The sequence below is a fragment of the Tachypleus tridentatus genome, chromosome 6 (assembly GCF_004210375.1).
Source record: "Tachypleus tridentatus isolate NWPU-2018 chromosome 6, ASM421037v1, whole genome shotgun sequence".
Classification (NCBI taxonomy): domain Eukaryota; kingdom Metazoa; phylum Arthropoda; class Merostomata; order Xiphosura; family Limulidae; genus Tachypleus; species Tachypleus tridentatus.
In genome coordinates, this window is record NC_134830.1 from 3789025 (window position 1) to 3808715 (window position 19691).

A 19691-nucleotide genomic window follows, 5' to 3' on the forward strand; every position below is an offset into this window, starting at 1 on the left:
GAAGTAACTAGAAGGAAGGGTTCTACACTCTAAATAAGAAGTTACTAGAAGGAAGAGTCCTACACTATCAGTATGAAGCAACTAGAAGGAAGGAGTCTATACTATCAGTAAGAAGTAACTAGAAGGAAGAGCCCTACACTTTAAATAAGAAGATACTACAAGGAAAAGTCCTACACTCTAAATAAGAAGTTACTAGAAGGAAGAGTCCTACACTATCAGTATGAAGCAACTAGAAGGAAGGAGTCTATACTATCAGTAAGAAGTAACTAGAAGGAAGAGTTCTACACTATCAGTAACAAGTAACTAGAGGGAAGATTTCTGCACTATTAGTGTGAAGTAACTAGAAGGAAGAGTTCTACACTATCAGTATGTAGTAACTAGAAGGAAGAGACCTACACTCTAAATAAGAAGTAACTGGAAGGAAGAGTCCTACACTATCAATAAGAAGTAACTGGAAGGAAGAGTACTACACTATCAATAAGAAGTAGCTCGAAGGAAGAGTTCTACACTATCAGTAAGAAGTAACTGGAAGGAAGAGTACTACACTATCAATAAGAAGTAGCTCGAAGGAAGAGTTTTACACTAGCAGTAAGAAGTAACTGGAAGGAAGAGTTCTACACTATCATTAAGAAGTAACTGCAAGGAAGAATTCTACACTATCAGTAAGAAGTAACTAGAAGAAAGAGTTCTACACTATTAGTGTGAAGTAACTAGAAGGAATGGTTCTACACTATCAGTAAGAAGTAACTGCAAGGAAGAATTCTACACTATCAGTAAGAAGTAACTAGAAGAAAGAGTTCTACACTATTAGTGTGAAGTAACTAGAAGGAAGAGTTCTACACTATCAGTAAGAAGTAACTAGAAGGAAGAGTTCTACACTATCAGTATGAAGTAACTAGAAGGAAGAGACCTACACTATTAGTGTGAACTAACTAGAAGGAAGAGTTCTACACTATCAGTAAGAAGTAACTAGAAGAAAGAGTTCTACACTATCAGTATGAAGTAACTAGAAGGAAGAGACCTACACTCTAAATAAGAAGTAACTGGAAGGAAGAGTCCTACACTATCAATAAGAAGTAACTGGAAGGAAGAGTTCTACACTCTAAATAAGAAGTTACTTGAAGGAAGAGTCCTACACTCTAAATAAGAAGTTATTAGAAGGAAGAGTCCTACACTTTAAATAAGAAGATACTACAAGGAAAAGTCCTACACTCTAAATAAGAAGTTACTAGAAGGAAGAGTCCTACACTCTAAATAAGAAGTTACTAGAAGGAAGAGCCCTACACTTTAAATAAGAAGATACTACAAGGAAGAGTTCTACACTATCATTAAGAAGTAACTGCAAGGAAGAATTCTACACTATCAGTAAGAAGTAACTAGAAGAAAGAGTTCTACACTATTAGTGTGAACTAACTAGAAGGAATGGTTCTACACTATCAGTAAGAAGTAACTAGAAGAAAGAGTTCTACACTATTAGTGTGAAGTAACTAGAAGGAATGGTTCTACACTATCAGTAAGAAGTAACTAGAAGGAAGAGTTCTACACTATCAGTAAGAAGTAACTAGAAGGAAGAATTCTACACTATCAGTAAGAAGTAACTAGAAGAAAGAGTTCTACACTATTAGTGTGAAGTAACTAGAAGGAATGGTTCTACACTATCAGTAAGAAGTAACTAGAAGGAAGAGTTCTACACTATCAGTAAGAAGTAACTAGAAGGAAGAGTTCTACACTATCAGTAAGAAGTAACTAGAAGGAAGAGTTCTACACTATCAATAAGAAGTAACTGGAAGGAAGAGTCCTACACTATCAATAAGAAGTAACTGGAAGGAAGAGTTCTACACTCTAAATAAGAAGTTAGAGGAAGGAAGAGTTCTACACTCTAAATAAGAAGTTACTAGAAGGAAGAGTCCTACACTTTAAATAAGAAGATACTACAAGGAACAGTCCTACACTCTAAATAAGAAGTTCCTAGAAGGAAGAGTCCTACACTCTAAATAAGAAGTTACTAGAAGGAAGAGCCCTACGCTTTAAATAAGAAGCTACTACAAGGAAGAGTCCTACACTCTAAATAAGAAGTTACTAGAAGGAAGAGTCCTACACTATCAGTATGAAGCAACTAGAAGGAAGGAGTCTATACTATCAGTAAGAAGTAACTAGAAGGAAGAGTCCTACACTTTAAATAAGAAGATACTACAAGGAAAAGTCCTACACTCTAAATAAGAAGTTACTAGAAGGAAGAGTCCTACACTCTAAATAAGAAGTTACTAGAAGGAAGAGCCCTACACTTTAAATAAGAAGATGCTACAAGGAAAAGTCCTACACTCTAAATAAGAAGTTACTAGAAGGAAGAGTCCTACACTCTAAATAAGAAGTTACTAGAAGGAAGAGTCCTACACTATCAGTATGAAGCAACTAGAAGGAAGGAGTCTATACTATCAGTAAGAAGTAACTAGAAGGAAGAGTTCTACACTATCAGTAACAAGTAACTAGAGGGAAGATTTCTGCACTATTAGTGTGAAGTAACTAGAAGGAAGAGTTCTACACTATCAGTATGTAGTAACTAGAAGGAAGAGACCTACACTCTAAATAAGAAGTAACTGGAAGGAAGAGTACTACACTATCAATAAGAAGTAGCTCGAAGGAAGAGTTCTACACTATCAGTAAGAAGTAACTGGAAGGAAGAGTTCTACACTATCATTAAGAAGTAACTAGAAGAAAGAGTTCTACACTATTAGTGTGAAGTAACTAGAAGGAAGGGTTCTACACTCTAAATAAGAAGTTACTAGAAGGAAGAGTCCTACACTATCAGTATGAAGCAACTAGAAGGAAGGAGTCTATACTATCAGTAAGAAGTAACTAGAAGGAAGAGCCCTACACTTTAAATAAGAAGATACTACAAGGAAAAGTCCTACACTCTAAATAAGAAGTTACTAGAAGGAAGAGTCCTACACTATCAGTATGAAGCAACTAGAAGGAAGGAGTCTATACTATCAGTAAGAAGTAACTAGAAGGAAGAGTTCTACACTATCAGTAACAAGTAACTAGAGGGAAGATTTCTGCACTATTAGTGTGAAGTAACTAGAAGGAAGAGTTCTACACTATCAGTATGTAGTAACTAGAAGGAAGAGACCTACACTCTAAATAAGAAGTAACTGGAAGGAAGAGTCCTACACTATCAATAAGAAGTAACTGGAAGGAAGAGTACTACACTATCAATAAGAAGTAGCTCGAAGGAAGAGTTCTACACTATCAGTAAGAAGTAACTGGAAGGAAGAGTACTACACTATCAATAAGAAGTAGCTCGAAGGAAGAGTTTTACACTAGCAGTAAGAAGTAACTGGAAGGAAGAGTTCTACACTATCATTAAGAAGTAACTGCAAGGAAGAATTCTACACTATCAGTAAGAAGTAACTAGAAGAAAGAGTTCTACACTATTAGTGTGAAGTAACTAGAAGGAATGGTTCTACACTATCAGTAAGAAGTAACTGCAAGGAAGAATTCTACACTATCAGTAAGAAGTAACTAGAAGAAAGAGTTCTACACTATTAGTGTGAAGTAACTAGAAGGAAGAGTTCTACACTATCAGTAAGAAGTAACTAGAAGGAAGAGTTCTACACTATCAGTATGAAGTAACTAGAAGGAAGAGACCTACACTATTAGTGTGAACTAACTAGAAGGAAGAGTTCTACACTATCAGTAAGAAGTAACTAGAAGAAAGAGTTCTACACTATCAGTATGAAGTAACTAGAAGGAAGAGACCTACACTCTAAATAAGAAGTAACTGGAAGGAAGAGCCCTACACTATCAATAAGAAGTAACTGGAAGGAAGAGTTCTACACTCTAAATAAGAAGTTACTTGAAGGAAGAGTCCTACACTCTAAATAAGAAGTTATTAGAAGGAAGAGTCCTACACTTTAAATAAGAAGATACTACAAGGAAAAGTCCTACACTCTAAATAAGAAGTTACTAGAAGGAAGAGTCCTACACTCTAAATAAGAAGTTACTAGAAGGAAGAGCCCTACACTTTAAATAAGAAGATACTACAAGGAAGAGTTCTACACTATCATTAAGAAGTAACTGCAAGGAAGAATTCTACACTATCAGTAAGAAGTAACTAGAAGAAAGAGTTCTACACTATTAGTGTGAACTAACTAGAAGGAATGGTTCTACACTATCAGTAAGAAGTAACTAGAAGAAAGAGTTCTACACTATTAGTGTGAAGTAACTAGAAGGAATGGTTCTACACTATCAGTAAGAAGTAACTAGAAGGAAGAGTTCTACACTATCAGTAAGAAGTAACTAGAAGGAAGAGTTCTACACTATCAATAAGAAGTAACTGGAAGGAAGAGTCCTACACTATCAATAAGAAGTAACTGGAAGGAAGAGTTCTACACTCTAAATAAGAAGTTACTTGAAGGAAGAGTCCTACACTCTAAATAAGAAGTTATTAGAAGGAAGAGTCCTACACTTTAAATAAGAAGATACTACAAGGAAAAGTCCTACACTCTAAATAAGAAGTTACTAGAAGGAAGAGTCCTACACTCTAAATAAGAAGTTACTAGAAGGAAGAGCCCTACACTTTAAATAAGAAGATACTACAAGGAAGAGTCCTACACTATCAGTATGAAGCAACTATAAGGAAGGAGTCTATACTATCAGTAAGAAGTAACTAGAAGGAAGAGTCCTACACTATCAGTATGAAGTAACTAGAAGGAAGAATACTACACTATCAGTATGAAGTAACAAGAAGGAAGAGTTCTACACTATCAGTAAGAAGTAACTAGAGGGAAGATTTCTGCACTATTAGTGTGAAGTAACTAGAAGGAAGAGTTCTTCACTCTCAGTATGAAGTAACTAGAAGGAATGGTTCTACACTATCAGTAAGAAGTAACTGGAAGGAAGAGTTCTTGACTATCAGTAAGAAGTAACTAGAGGGAAGATTTCTGCAATATTAGTGTGAAGTAACTAGAAAGAAGAGTTCCACACTATCAGTAAGAAGTAACTAAAAGGAAGAGTTCTACACTATCAGTAAGAAGTAACTGGAAGGAAGAGTTCTACATTATCAGTAAGAAGTAACTAGAGGGAAGATTTCTGCACTATTAGTGTGAAGTAACTAGAAAGAAGAGTTCCATACAATCAGTATGAAGTAACTAGAAGGAAGAGACCAACACTATCAGTAAGAAGTAACTGGAGGGAAGAGTCCTACACTATCAGTATGAAGTAACTAGAAGGAAGAATTCTACACTATAAGTATGAAGTAACAAGAAGGAAGAGTTCTACACTATCAGTAAGAAGTAACTAGAAGGAAGAGTTCTACACTATTAGTGTGAAGTAACTAGAAGGAAGAGTTCTACACTATCAGTAAGAAGTAACTAGAAGGAAGAGTTCTACACTCTAAATAAGAAGTAACTGGAAGGAAGAGTCCTACACTATCAGTATGAAGTAACTAGAAGGAAGAATTCTACACTATAAGTATGAAGTAACTAGAAGGAAGAGTCCTACACTATCAATAAGAAGTAGCGAGAAGGAAGAGTTCTACACTATCATTAAGAAGTAACTGGAAGGAAGAATTTTACACTATCAGTATGAAGTAACTAGAAGGAAGAGTTCTACACTATCAGTAAGAAGTAACTAGAGGGAAGATTTCTGCACTATTAGTGTGAAGTAACTAGAAGGAAGAGTTCCACACTATCCGTATGAAGTAACTGGAAGGAAGAGTTCTACACTATCAGTATGAAGTAACTGGAAAGAAGAGTTCTACACTATCAGTAAGAAGTAACTAGAAGGAAGAGACCTACACTCTAAATAAGAAATTACTAGAAGGAAGAGTCCTACACTATCACTATCAAGTAACTAGAAGGAAGAATTCTATACTATCAGTATGAAGCAACTAGAAAGAAGATTTCTACACTATCAGTGTGAAGTAACTAGAAGGAAGAATTCTACACTATCAGTATGAAGTAACTAGATGGAAGAGTTCTACACTATCAGTATGAAGCAACTAGAAAGAAGATTTCTACACTATCAGTAAGAAGTAGGTGGAAGGAAGAGTTCTACAGTATCAGTAAGAAGTAACTGGAAGGAAGAGTTCTACACTATCATTAAGAAGTAACTAGAAGGACTGATTTCTACACTATTATTAAGAAGTAACTGGAAGGATGGATTTCTACACTATCAGTAGGAATTAACTGGAAGGAAGAGTTTTACACTGTTAGTAAGAAGTAGCTGGAAGGAAGAATTCTACATTCTGAGTGAGAAATAAATGCTCTACAGTCTAAGTAAGAAGTAGCTAGAATGAAGTGTCCTGCACTCTGAGTGAGATGTAAATAGATGGACGAATTCTACAGTCTTATGTGAAAAATAACTGGAAGGAAGAGTCCTACTCTCTATCTAATTAAGCTGCTGTAGCTAGGAAAAAAAAATAATTAAAACCACTTTAACCTTATCCAGTTGGGTAATTATATCCTTTTTTATAGGGGCACATGACAACATTAAGTTCAAATTATTTTTGTTCAATCTTTTTTGTCAAATCACATTTATATGAAAACTATATTTTAAATGTCAGACTTATAATTTGCCTTAAAATAAATTGTATTGTCATTTCTTGTACATAAACTAATAAAAAATATTCAATTGGTTAGTTGGGTGCTTGGTTTGGTGTTTTATGGTGCTAAGGAACTAGGCTATCTGCACCAAACATCTGGTAAAAAGTTAAAATTAAAGTAAAATTATTAAAGTTCATAAAAGTAAATTAAGGTAAAACAAAGTTGAATATTTGATTTAAAAACATAAATAACATTAAATCAGATCTAGTCTTCAGTGGTAAGATAAAAACTACACTATTACAAGTTGTAAAGAACTTTCTGTAACATAACTGTAATTATCATAACTCACCAGGATAACTAACAGGTAAGTTCAAACATCAGCATTAGACACGTGATGTTTTCCAGTCCCAGTTTCAAGGTAGTTGATGTCGTGGCTATTTTCTAATTTGAAATAGAACTAGACATACTTTAATTCTTAAAAGGGAATCACATTAAAAAAGGTCTAATTTATAACTTAAAAACTTAAAAGGCATAAAAAAGATTAATAGCCTTTAAAAAACTAAAAACATCACCAAGGTGGACAGTGTCACCAACACCAATAACACTGTTTAACGTTACGGATAAAGCTTGGGACAGAACATGTTTAAAATGGTACTGTTGTTGAGATTAATAACAACAGCAAGACAGTAAAATGTGGCTTATTATGACCTAAGTGTTACACAGATAACACACTGGTGCATCAGTCCCAGATAAAAGTAAAGGATGAGTTAAAAACTGATCAATGCGTAGTCTAGTTAGGACAACTTCCTCTTTCCAATCCTTATGGAAGCAAGACGGCCAAAGTTCAATAGAGAGTTTTATTTGGAAAAGCTTGTTTTTGTGTTGCTCACTCCAAGTTGACTACCAACTGGCACGCAGCCGAGCCTTGAATACAGGACCATAGTATATGTATGGAAGAGAAACATCAGTGATTGAGCCAGAGGAGACAGATTTAGCTGCAGTGTCAGCGAGCCCTTTCCCTCAAATACCAATGTGGCCTGATATCCAGAAAAACTGGATAGTAGTAGATGTTAAAGAGAAATGGGCCAGTTGGTTTTGAATATCGGCGAGAACAGGGTGTGAATTAACGTGAAGCAATTCTAGGGTTAGTATGGAACTAAGCGAGTCAGTATAAACAGTACAATTCATGTACTGCATAACTTCTATGTGATCCAGGGCAAGAGAAATGGCATACAGTTCAGCAGTGAACACAGAATCTTAGAGGAAATTCTGTATGCAACCACTGGACCACAACAAACCATGGCAGAGCCTACAGAGTCTACTGATTTAGAACCATCCATATAAATAGGAATTGAAAGATGTTCAGCAAATAACAAATAATACTTCCAATCGAAAGTATCTGCTTTTCTCAGATGACTGACAGAAGGGTCACATTTGGAAATTGTAATAAGCCATGGTGGGATGGGTTGCCAGTGGATACAGCAATGTTAGGCAAGGACAGACCCATTTCATCCAAATGCACGTGGATGTGAAAGCTAAAAGGAACAATTGCAGATCATCTATTACGATAAAGCATGGCCCACCGGGGAAGGAAAACACAATCCCAAGTGGGATGCTGTGGTAAGGATTGAAGGTTTGAGGCATATAGTAAAAACAGTTGCAAACAGCAGAAGTGTAGCGGATGTTCATGAGACTGTGTATAAGATCTGGACTGGATGAGAGCGGAAAGCCCCGGTGAAGAGCCGGAGTCCCTGATATTTCATTTTCACAGAGACAAGTTTTGTTGACAATGTCAGTCAAACAGCCACCTTCCATATATTCCATTATTACCTACACATACATTTGATTATTTACTAAAATTATACATAATAATGAGACAAAATCATATATCAAATAAAAATAGAAAAGTTTTACAAACAATTGTTCATGAGGTAGGAACTAAAGTAACAACAGTTCTTAAACATTCTTTAATATTTAGATTTTTATTATCTAGAAAGACGTGTGGTTCATAGAAAAAAATTACAAATTCAATTTCAAGAGTGTTAATAAAGAGTGACCACTTTTCAACTTCTTTAGTAGTTTTATCTATTTACAATTTTTATTTTTTACCACAAAAGATGTTGTATATTTTTTTAAATGTGCATTGTTTTATATATTAGTTACTAATGATGTTATCTTATATCCAACATTTATAAACAAAATAATTCAGATTGTATTTGATGTAAAAAACTTCTAAGTTAATATTTATTGTATTTCACACAAAGTTTACAGTTTTATAAGTAATGCTACATTTAATACAATAATTTCTACAACCACATATAAACTATGTGAGCTGAGTAATGTGCTAGTACATGAACATATTATACCATGCTACTAATAAAATTATTCTACCTTTTAAAATCATAATAGATTATCAGATGTTTCTAATATTATATTTCTATAAGGTTAAAAACTGTATGCTTAGTTTATCATGGTGTAATTACAAAATTGACAATTTAATGTTTGTTATTATATGAACACGATTCTAATATACTGATTAAAAATAAATGATAGATTATATTCATTCAAGTAAGCATCGCTCCTTCAAATTACATTAATTACCATTTGGAAGTGTATTCTGCTGTTACAATCAAGGTTAGCTTACACACATGAATTAATCCATTGTAGTAAAGGTTTGCTTTAAAGCATACCAATATTAATAACAGTATGGATTATTTTGATGAATAAACCTTGTATGTGATCATATGTACTTTAAACATTGACATGGCAACAATGTTGTTCTATACTGTTATTTTGTTCTTAATAATTTGTCTAACTTCCCCTTTAAATGAAAATGTACAATTATTTAGTTTCAATTTTTCAACACTTTCTGAAGTATGCAACTATTTTTGCCGTGATTAAAACAGTTATTTTTGAATACAAACTTTTGTTGGTGTAAAATGAAATACTTACATTTGTGTGAGGTGAATCAGATTGACCACTTGTTACTCTACGTTTTTTGTTTCTTTGATAATTCAGAAAAGGGTAAGATGTCGTAATATTGAACGTTTCTATATTTTATAATTTAAATCATATTTTCAGTACATCAGGAATACCATTCTATAGGTTGGTTAACCAGCATATATATTTTCCTTCTGTATCCCACATACTGTAATAATGTTATTAAAGTTCTACTCTTCTGTACTGAAAATGTAATTCCAATAGGCACTTCCTCCTTTCACACAAATAACTATTTTCATTCAGTGCTGCCCCCTATATGTGTCTTTAAAGTACATTATTATGCGAACCTTTCCACCATTGAGAATTTCACACATCATCGTTATGCATCAGACTTCCTCTATCCAATTCTACCAGACTGACACTTGGAGCTTTGTCTAAAATTAGAAACATCAATTTAAATGAGTATGAAATGTGTGAAAGGAGGTAAGTACCTTTTGTACATTTGATTGGTGGACAGACTAGTGCTAGAGTAAAAAAGAAACATCCAAAGGATGCACCTGGAGACAAGAGAGTCAGATCCGAAGAACTGGTGTGAGATAGCATATACTATTCACCCATCTGAGAAAGGTATAGTATCAAATTCCTAAGCAGTGAAAGTGACCAGAACCTATGCAGGTGCACTAAAATTTTTGGAATAAGATACTTCTAGGGAGAGCAGAAGGGAAAGAACTGTAACAATCCCAAGTATCTCCATCGTGAACCCCAACACAGATGGAGTATAATCGAGGGAGGAAGACAGACATTTATAATTTGTGTGTCAAGATTTATGCTCATTGATTCCACTCTCAATTCAGTATTCAAACTGTGGCAATTGATATCTACATAAGGGTAGGATAATTGATCCCAATTTAAGAGATGAACTACAATATGACGTCTTACTCTTGTTTTTGTGTGATTTAATGTGGAGGATTTCATGTCGTCTACACCAGCACAACACGACAACCCCACTCTACACTGAATGGATTTTATTATATAATTAAGGATGTTGCCCTTACAGTACTTACACAAGCAATATAGAACTGGAGAGTATTAACGGTCCACAGACTCCACTAAAACAGAAAGAGTATTAAACCTCATAGAGAGTCTGGAGACACGAAAACACTTGAAACAGTACAATGGGTGACCACAAAACCCTATTTTAAAAACAGACCATACCGATTTATTTAATACAAAGGATAGCAAGAATGGGTAGATATATCTTTCTTCTTTATCCATGTAGTCCATAAGTGGTATAGTCCAGTACGAGTATATTTATAAAGAAATTCCACCTTCAGGAAAACCTTCAAATGATCTTGTTAAATACCCCTTCAATACAGTATACAATGCGTAGCCATGGAATATAACAAGCAAATCAAGATGGTTAACAAGTGCAGAATTCAAAAGTTAAAGTGTACATGGTCATGCACAATTTGCCACAAAGTGGGATCCAAACAATGGGTAATTACCATCAAAATGGAAAAAGATCCTTGAAAAAAAAAATAAAGAAGAATATGATATAACTTACCAAAGTCATGCAGAAATTTGAAGAGTGGCTACACGAGGAAGATGATAACTCAAAGAAGAATACTATGGAAATGATGAAATATGAATGTATTAGGTGTAGCCCTAATGGTCAATTCAAGAAATTCTTCCAGTGAATGATAAAGATGTGATGCCAGAGAGAAGATAAGGTGTCAAGTTTAATGAGATTACATTCTAAACAAAATATGGGAAGACAAAAAGAGAGGAATAAGCCAATCAAATCAAGATCCTAAACCTAATTGGAGTGGGTTGAAGGAGAAATATTATGAACGGAGGATGGTTTTCGAGTGGTAAAGAGGCAGGAATGAACACCATAGTTGGAAACCATGTAGACAATATAACATTGAAAAGCACATACAGGACATGTAAGATTTTCCAGAACAGACATAGGATAAAGGTAAGAAATGGAAGAAAGGCACATGGGTTAAAAGTAGGAGTTACCTTCCCATTGATGGATATACCAAAGATATGATCATAACTGCAGAACTATCAGGATATGTAAATTAACATTCGTGACACCCAACTTGGCCATCCATAATCTGCAAAAAAACTCACCTGAAGGCAAAGAAAAAGTCCATAGTAAGACAAAGGAGATTACGAAATCTACTGAATTGGGAAATTTTTATGAGTAACTAACTGTCAGTCTACAGTTTTTTTTTTTGGGGGGGGTGACCATAAAAAGCCTGTAATACAAACTGAGAGAAACATAAGTCACATGTCTGATGGCCTGTTATGATAAGCTTGAACTACTTTTGACTGGTGTTGACTGGTAACAGGATCCTGAGAGAGGGAGAAGGAAATGGGGACCTGTGATAAAGAAGGCAAGGAAAAAATTGTAGTAAAAGTCCATCTGATAGAACCTGATAAACACATTGATCCTCAAAGAAAATAATGCAATATAGAACCCCAAGAAGAAGGAACAGGTTAGGTTTGAGAATGACTAGGACAGGAAAATGGAATAGGAGTTTGCCGTGGCTTAGACTGCAACAAACAATCTATCAGTAAAGAAATAGTAAAGGATTCCATACATGATTGCAAAGTATCAGTAACATGGTTTATACATACCAATAAAGAAAGGATGCAATACTTAATTCTTTGAGAGAAGTGTTGTTAAACAAACCTGGGACAAGACCACATGGAGACCCAGAAGATATCAACAGCAAAGGAACGAAGTGTGTAAGGCAAGATAAAAAGGATGATGAATGAGCCATTGTGAAAATAGTAAGGGAGAGGCTGTCCCTCAATAAACTCTCAAAACTTCAACACATAGCCTAGAGAACATGTTAGATGGCAGACAAAAAGAGTAGAAGAAAGATGTGAAACTGGGCATGGTTTAAACGCAGCAGAAAATTACATAGTGCCACCATATTAACATAATACTTCTCAAATGTTGAGAACAATCAGCTTGATGGTATCTTAAAGCAAATTGATGATAGACCATGTCAAGTGCGACATGCTGGCATCCTCAACCAATTGGAAAGCAAAATGTTCCACCAGAACTCTCTTACTGGGAAGGTGAGAAGACTAAATAAGGAGAAGAAGAAATATTGAGCAAAACAGAAGAACAGAGATCGTGGGAAATTGGGAGAGGGATAAAATATCACAAACCATAGAATCATGTACAGAAAGGCCATACAAGGCCTAGCTGGTTCCATAGAATCATGTACAAAAAGACCATACGAGGCCTAGCTGGTTCCACTGATGGGGACACAGGAAGAAATTGCAAAATATGGGTGTCAGAAAGTTATTGAGATATTTGTCAGACTGGATAGATTTCACATGTTCTTGATGTAGTGGTTCAAATTCAATAGAAGATGGTTGATCCATGTAACAACCAGTATCTCGGCAAATATCCACATTTCAATCCAATGAGAGATCACCCCCACCTGTCGCCAATGAAAAATTGGCTATTGTTGGTGTGACACACAAAATGGATACTCTCGTTTATACAAAAACATATAATGTATAGGATTAACAATGGGTTATAATAATAGTGTTTTACAACCACTCCTGTTATGTCATGTTGATTAGTAACAAAAGTATAGTATAATGTTATTGTTAGTACATGTATTGAAAGTACAAATGAAATATATAAAAAATACTTTAATTCAGAAATGATTTAGGTTTAAAATTGCCAAGGAGCAGTAACTCAAAGTTGTTTGTCTCAACCTGCAAAGTCTACTATTTACTCATGACAGCAGATGGTGAAATAACTAATATATTAACCTAATAACCCAATCAAAGCCGTGTACTTGTGGTAGTTAACAGTATAAACACGCTTTAATATTTTTTTGTTCTATTTCATGTTTGTTTTGTTGTATCCAAATATCATTATATATAAAGTATTGAATACAACAAACACATTAAAATTATACTGATATTTTAATATATTTAAAACAAATTCATATTTCATGTAGGTTCTCAAAGGAATAGAGTTTCTACATATTAATAACATAATTCACAGAGACATTGAAAGTGGTAACATTTTACTTGGAAGGGACTGCAGTATAAAACTAGGTCAGTTTTTAGACATATAATGACTTTGTGAACATGTGTAGTCCTAAGTACTTTAACTTGTTTCTAACACTTTTTATCATAGATTACTTGACCTACTGACAACACATTAGTTTAATTAAAACAAGAGTTTGAGTTACTATTTGTCAGTTTGAAACTAATATTAATCTGATAGTTTATTTATCAAAAAAGCAGTCTTATGTGAAGACCTTATTATAAATTATATGTATATATTAATGGAAAGTAACATTTGTCTCAAAGTACTATTGCCAGTAATATACAAATAGCAAACAAAAACTAAAACATTGTTTTTTAAAACCTGTTTGTCTGAAGTTTAATATTTCAAGTTTTTATTATTATAAAATAAATCAACTACAGATGTGTTTACTTTTTTTTATCTTTTATACACCTGTAATCTTGAACCACAATAGACAAGTTAAGAGGAATATAAACAATGAAATACGTCTACAGTTAACTTGTTTTATAATAACTTTTAACTTGTACAATATTTCAGTATTTACACTATTTATATTGAAATATTTAATGTTTTATACCACATGTATAAATAGTGTTTCATAGAAACTTTTGTGTCTCACCATCTAACCAAACTGATGAGTTCTAATATTGAATGAAAAGCTTGTTTGGCTCTGATTTGTAGGATACAAAAGATAGATTTGAAATACTGTTTCTCACACACTTTTGATTCTAAGCCACAATGGAGAAACTAAGAACAATGTGAAAACAACACCAACACTTGTTTTTATAATCAGTTTTAAGCCAGTTGGTTTTAAATATTTTGTTAATTTTCCATGTTTAACTCATGATTTTTTGTTATTTAATTATATTTTACATTTCTTAACACTAGTAATTTCAAAAATAAATATTTTATTTCAAACTATTTGTTCTGGAACTAAGTAGATTTGTATGTTGACAAGTTTCATTTGTATATTCGGATGTTTAAATATTTCTATTTTACAATCAATATTATCAATAGGACCAGAATAAATTGAAATTATAGTTAACCAATTGAATATTTTTTATTAACTTATTTGAAACAAATGACAATATAATTTTATTTTGTTATCAAGTCTAACATTTAAAACAGTTTTGATATATAGTTGATTTGACAAAAGAAGATGGAACAAAAATAATTTGAACTTGATGTTGTCATGTGCCCTTATAAAAAAGGATATAATACACTTAGCTGGATAAGGTTAAAGTAGTTTCAAAAATCTTTAACTTTTGTTAGCTATGTTAAACCTGATGAAATGACTACAAACCTGTAACAATTATTAATACACCTTAAGTTGATTTTGTAAGGCTAACTAGATATTCTGTACAACTTCTTTCTGTTTTCATTTTCTCTCACATGAAAACTTTATTTTCAGTTTTCTCCATCACACAGCTGATTTTGGGTTATGTGCCAAATTATCCCAAGAACAAAATAAACAAACATTAGTGGTTGGCACTCTTCAATGGATGGCTCCAGAAATAATAACAGAGAAAATGTATGAACCTGAGGTTGAATCAGATAGAAAATTAAAGACTTTGGTAGAATGACAATATAAAATTTTATTTTAATAGATCTAAGAGAACCTTCCAGTGAATAAAATTGAAGTATTTCATTAACAGTTTCATGATCTTTAAATAATTTGAGTGCATTAATGGTTTGCTTTAGTTAAACATAAATGTTTCTCTAATAAAGTTAATTACCAAATTACCATTGTTTCACAATACCCAAATTCTTAAAAGCTACACTTTTGTACTATAAAACACAACTGTATGTTTTGTACAGACTGTCTTTCACCTACTACAGGGAATAGATGTAATAAGGACAAAAAGAAGTCTTTGCACATTATTCATACATATAGTTGTATTGAATATAATGATTATAACAAGTATGAACAACCATTAACAAGTAATTATTGAATGTGCATGTTGTTGTTGTTTTGTAACTTGTTATATTTTAGTGTTTTTGGCCATAGTATTACAATCATCTTCTGAAGCCACTGTAATAAAACAGTAACAGTTTAGGTAATTCACCCATTGTGATATACTTTTGGAGCTATTTAGATATTATTAGGGAGGAATTATCCAAAAAGTTGTACATGGTGATGTCATGGTTGTCAAGTAATGAGGATTCTGTAATAGTCCATGAAGGAGATAGTATTTTTGTGTTTTATAAGTAAGGTTTATTCTGTTTCTGTAATAGTCCATGAAGCAGATAGTATTTTTGTGTTTTATAAGCAAGGCATATTCTGTCTCTGTAATGCTAATGTAACTAACAGTATTGGTTATAATTTTTCATTATGTATACTTAAATATTTTTATTATCAGAATTATTTTCTGTTGTTAAGTTATTGATTTAGTCATCAAGTTAACACTACTTTTCAGATATATAACTTAATACTAACAAATGGGAAGCCATACATTGAAAATAAATATAACCTATCCCCAGTTTTATAAGATTTTTTGAATAAATGTTTAGAAGTGGACATAACTAAAAGCTACACTGCCTCTGAACTCTTAAAGATGTGGAATAAATTACTCACAGTTTCATATTTGTTTATTTTGTAATATCCATAATTCCCCACAATTGAAAAATTGACCAACTTTAAGGTGAATATTTTTACTTTGTAAAACTTATTATTATATTTAAGTCCATCCATTTACCTTCACTTCAGTTGATCTCTAACTGGTGAAAGTGGTTGTACTTCATAGCAATGTTCCTGTGATATAATTTTTGAGATAATAAAACTCAAAATGTTGTTGGATCTTATATTCAGATACTTTGAATTTTAATGTGTTTATTATTCATTAAAAAACACACCTGGTTTTTATAATATTTTGTGTGGTTTATCTAAGAGCGAGTTCTCTATTTATATTTAATGACAAAAAATTGTGACATTGTTTGTATTTACCCTTGTCCTTATTCATACATAAACATGGTGTACATTGTACACTAGTTATAGAAAACAACTGTTCCATTCTATAAAAATATTAATAACCATTATATGATATATTTAATAAAGTACAATTTGTTTTTCCCTAGTAAGAGTTACTTGTCTGTTTGTTGTATTTCCACAAATTTTTCCACTAGCCATTACAACAGTGTGTAGCTTCATAATCTCAAATATCTAATATTTATAAAATAAGTATATCGTGAGGGATTTTAGATCTACTGTATCAAAAACCAATTGTCAGTTAGTGGTGCTAGGAATGAAATGTACCATGTAACTCTTGAAGAGGAAGTTATACCAGAACGTTACCAATTAATCAATCATGTTATATGACTGAGCCTTCCAACAGGGTTCACGCTGTCGCTCGCCATATTCTCTAATGCCTATTATTTTTGTTTTTTGGTGAAGAAAAATTGTAATTGGGGAATATACCAGCAAAACACTGTTTGTTTACAAAATGCTAGACTGGTTCACTACATCAACGTTTTTTTTAATGCAAGTTTGCGGTAACCAGATCAATAACTCGTCTGCATTCATGCAAAGTCATGGTCGACAAACATGTGAAAAATTGTTCAATCAACAGGGACCTAACGGCTTGACACGAATAACTCATTTATATGTGGTTGATTAGCGGCGCAATAATTAAAGGACGACCATGAAGATTGTGATGGCTTTCACACGTGTAATTACATTATCTAATGGCGCATGGCTTGGCCGGTAAGTTTAATTAAAAGCAGTTACTGGATTAGTACCATAATAAACACGCACTTGTAAAAAACTAAATGTTAATTAGTGGAAAGATTCTCTATAAATTGAGCCAATATGCAGCAAATTCATCAGATCTCAGAATGGCTTCTTCGCAGGCCAAATGCTCCTTAGACAGTGAAAATTGTCTAATGCCTCCATCAAAAAAATCCAAATCTGAAACTGACAGTTCACGATCATTCCAAGAAATATGGTTGAATGAATTTAACTGGTTCAAATATGAAGCCTCTACAAAGCAAATGTTTTGCACATTGTGCATTAAAGTACAGGACTCAAACACTTTCACAACTGGTTGTGCAGTGATGAAAAAAGACAACCTAACCAAACATCAGAAAACAAAAGGTATTTATTGACTGAGTAAATGTTGAGACTTATTTGGATAGTTAAACTTATAAAATTATTAAATATAATAAAAAAAATATGCCCATGTCAATTTATTTCCTAATACTTTAGCAGTGTTATTACATTAAAAAGATGTTGTGATGCATGAGGTAATTTATTTTATTATCATGTATTTCAGACCACAGAGATGCAATGAAGGCGTCCAAGCTGTCTACAGTGATAACTAAGGCCACAGTCTCAGCCACAAACAAAAGTGAGACTGTCATCATAGCTGCAGTGCACAATGTTTACTTTGCAGCAAAGCATGACCTACCAAGTTCCCTAATTCCAGATCTAAACAAACTACGTATGATGCAGGTAAGTTATTACGTATACAATACAGTTTTTCTGTTCTTGTTACAAGTGGATTTTATTTGTTGTTCTTAATGAAAAATTTGTTATAGTTACTGATTTACGTATTCATGTTCCACAATTACTAATCTCACAAATTATTTATTATGTATATAATACAGTTTTTATGTTCTTAAATTGGTGAAGGATTATCAGCTAATGTTTTACAAGTGGAATTTCTCCATTGTTCTTGATGAAATTTGTTACTGATTTGTGTATTCATGTTCTGGAGTTACTACTCCCACAAATTATTTATTTATGTATTTATTCTTTTTGTTTTAATTCCAACACAGCTCCAGCATCTGGTAGTAGACCAACATACTACTTATGAACACAACACTAGTATTAGTGACTTCCAAGATTGTATAGCAATAGTGTTGAGAGAAAATTTAAAAAACAAACTACCCAAAAATGGAAAATTCAGCATCATGACTGATGAAAGTACAGACATTTCAGTAAAGCAGAACCTTGTCAGCTACATCCGTGTACCAGAGATGGATCAGTTCGGTATAGTGACACCACAGACCTATTTCCTTGGAATCTGTGAACTTTACAAAGCTAATGCTGAGAACATTTTTACAAAAGTCATTAGTATGTTATCAGAGAAGGGTATTGAAGTGAAAAAGTTATGTAGTGTCAGCACTGATGGTGCTGCTGTGATGGTTGGGTCAAAGTCTGGGGTAGTTACTAGACTAAATCAATTTGTACCAGGTGTCCTAGCCACACACTGTATCGCACACACACTAGCTTTGAGTTGTGCCACAGGAGCTGACAGCATACCATATCTTGTCAAGTACCAGGATATTATGAATTCCATCTTTAAGTTTGTTAGGTACTCACCAAAAAATATGGCAACTTTGACTGCAGTGCAGAGCATTATCAACTTTGACTGCAGTGCAGAACATCATCAATGTAGAAGAAAAGATCTTTCACACCAGGTGGTTAAGTTCTGAAGGTGCAGTAGATGCACTGCTTTCCAACTACTCCAGCCTTGTGTCTGTATTCATGGAAGAGACCTCTGGTAAAGCTCTTAGCTTGTATAAACCCATCACTTCATTCAAATTTCTGTATGTGTCACATTACTTGGCTGATTGTTTGAAGCCATTTTGTCAAAAACATTTCAGAGGAAAAATCTTAATTTCTCTGAAGTTCACCCACTGCTTGCTTCAACTATTGAGTGTCTGGAGGATATGAAACAAAACAAATCTGGTAAAATATATATGCAAAACGGCTCGTTTGGGTTGAGAAAATATTTTACATAGAAGAGCGAACAACGTTTCGACCTTTGAAACGTTGTTCGCTCTTCTATGTAAAATATTTCTCTACAAGTGGGTTTTCTCAACATCACTGAAATCTGGTGAAATGCTGTCAAAATTTCTGAACGAGGTGACAGCTGAGCCTCAGTTAGATTCAGATGGACTGTACACTTTTCAGTTTGGTGGGCATACCATAAGAGACAGTGCAGTTCAAATGTCTGAGGCAGAAAACATCTGTGATAAGTTCACAGAAAATATGATAAGAAGTCTGAATGACAGGTTTTCAGGTAATGATGATGCAGATATTTTGACTTCCCTCACAAATTTCTTCAACCCACTGCTCAAAGACACAGACATTGACACCATCAATGATTATTTGTCAATCTTTGACCATGAGG

At 33.4% G+C, this 19691-nt stretch overlaps 1 protein-coding gene across 1 annotated transcript; it reads left to right on the top strand.

Moving 5' to 3' along the window:
- Positions 1 to 12505: 12505 nt before the first annotated feature.
- On the top strand, positions 12506 to 18990 carry LOC143254558 (zinc finger protein 862-like). Its single transcript, XM_076509719.1, has 3 exons — positions 12506 to 12581; positions 17826 to 18004; positions 18331 to 18990. The coding sequence occupies exons 1-3, from the start codon at positions 12506 to 12508 to the stop codon at positions 18988 to 18990; spliced, it is 915 nt and encodes a 304-aa protein (XP_076365834.1).
- The last annotated feature ends 701 nt before the right edge of the window (positions 18991 to 19691 follow it).

Excerpts from the sequence above, each read along its gene's own strand:
- LOC143254558 (XM_076509719.1), top strand. The coding sequence starts at position 12,506 with ATGTCAAGTGCGACATGCTGGCATCCTCAACCAATTGGAAAGCAAAAT. Across the intron at positions 12,582-17,825 it reads AGAACTCTCTTACTGGGAAG|ACCACAGAGATGCAATGAAG; the intron begins GTGAGAAGACTA and ends CATGTATTTCAG. Across the intron at positions 18,005-18,330 it reads ACAAACTACGTATGATGCAG|CTCCAGCATCTGGTAGTAGA; the intron begins GTAAGTTATTAC and ends ATTCCAACACAG.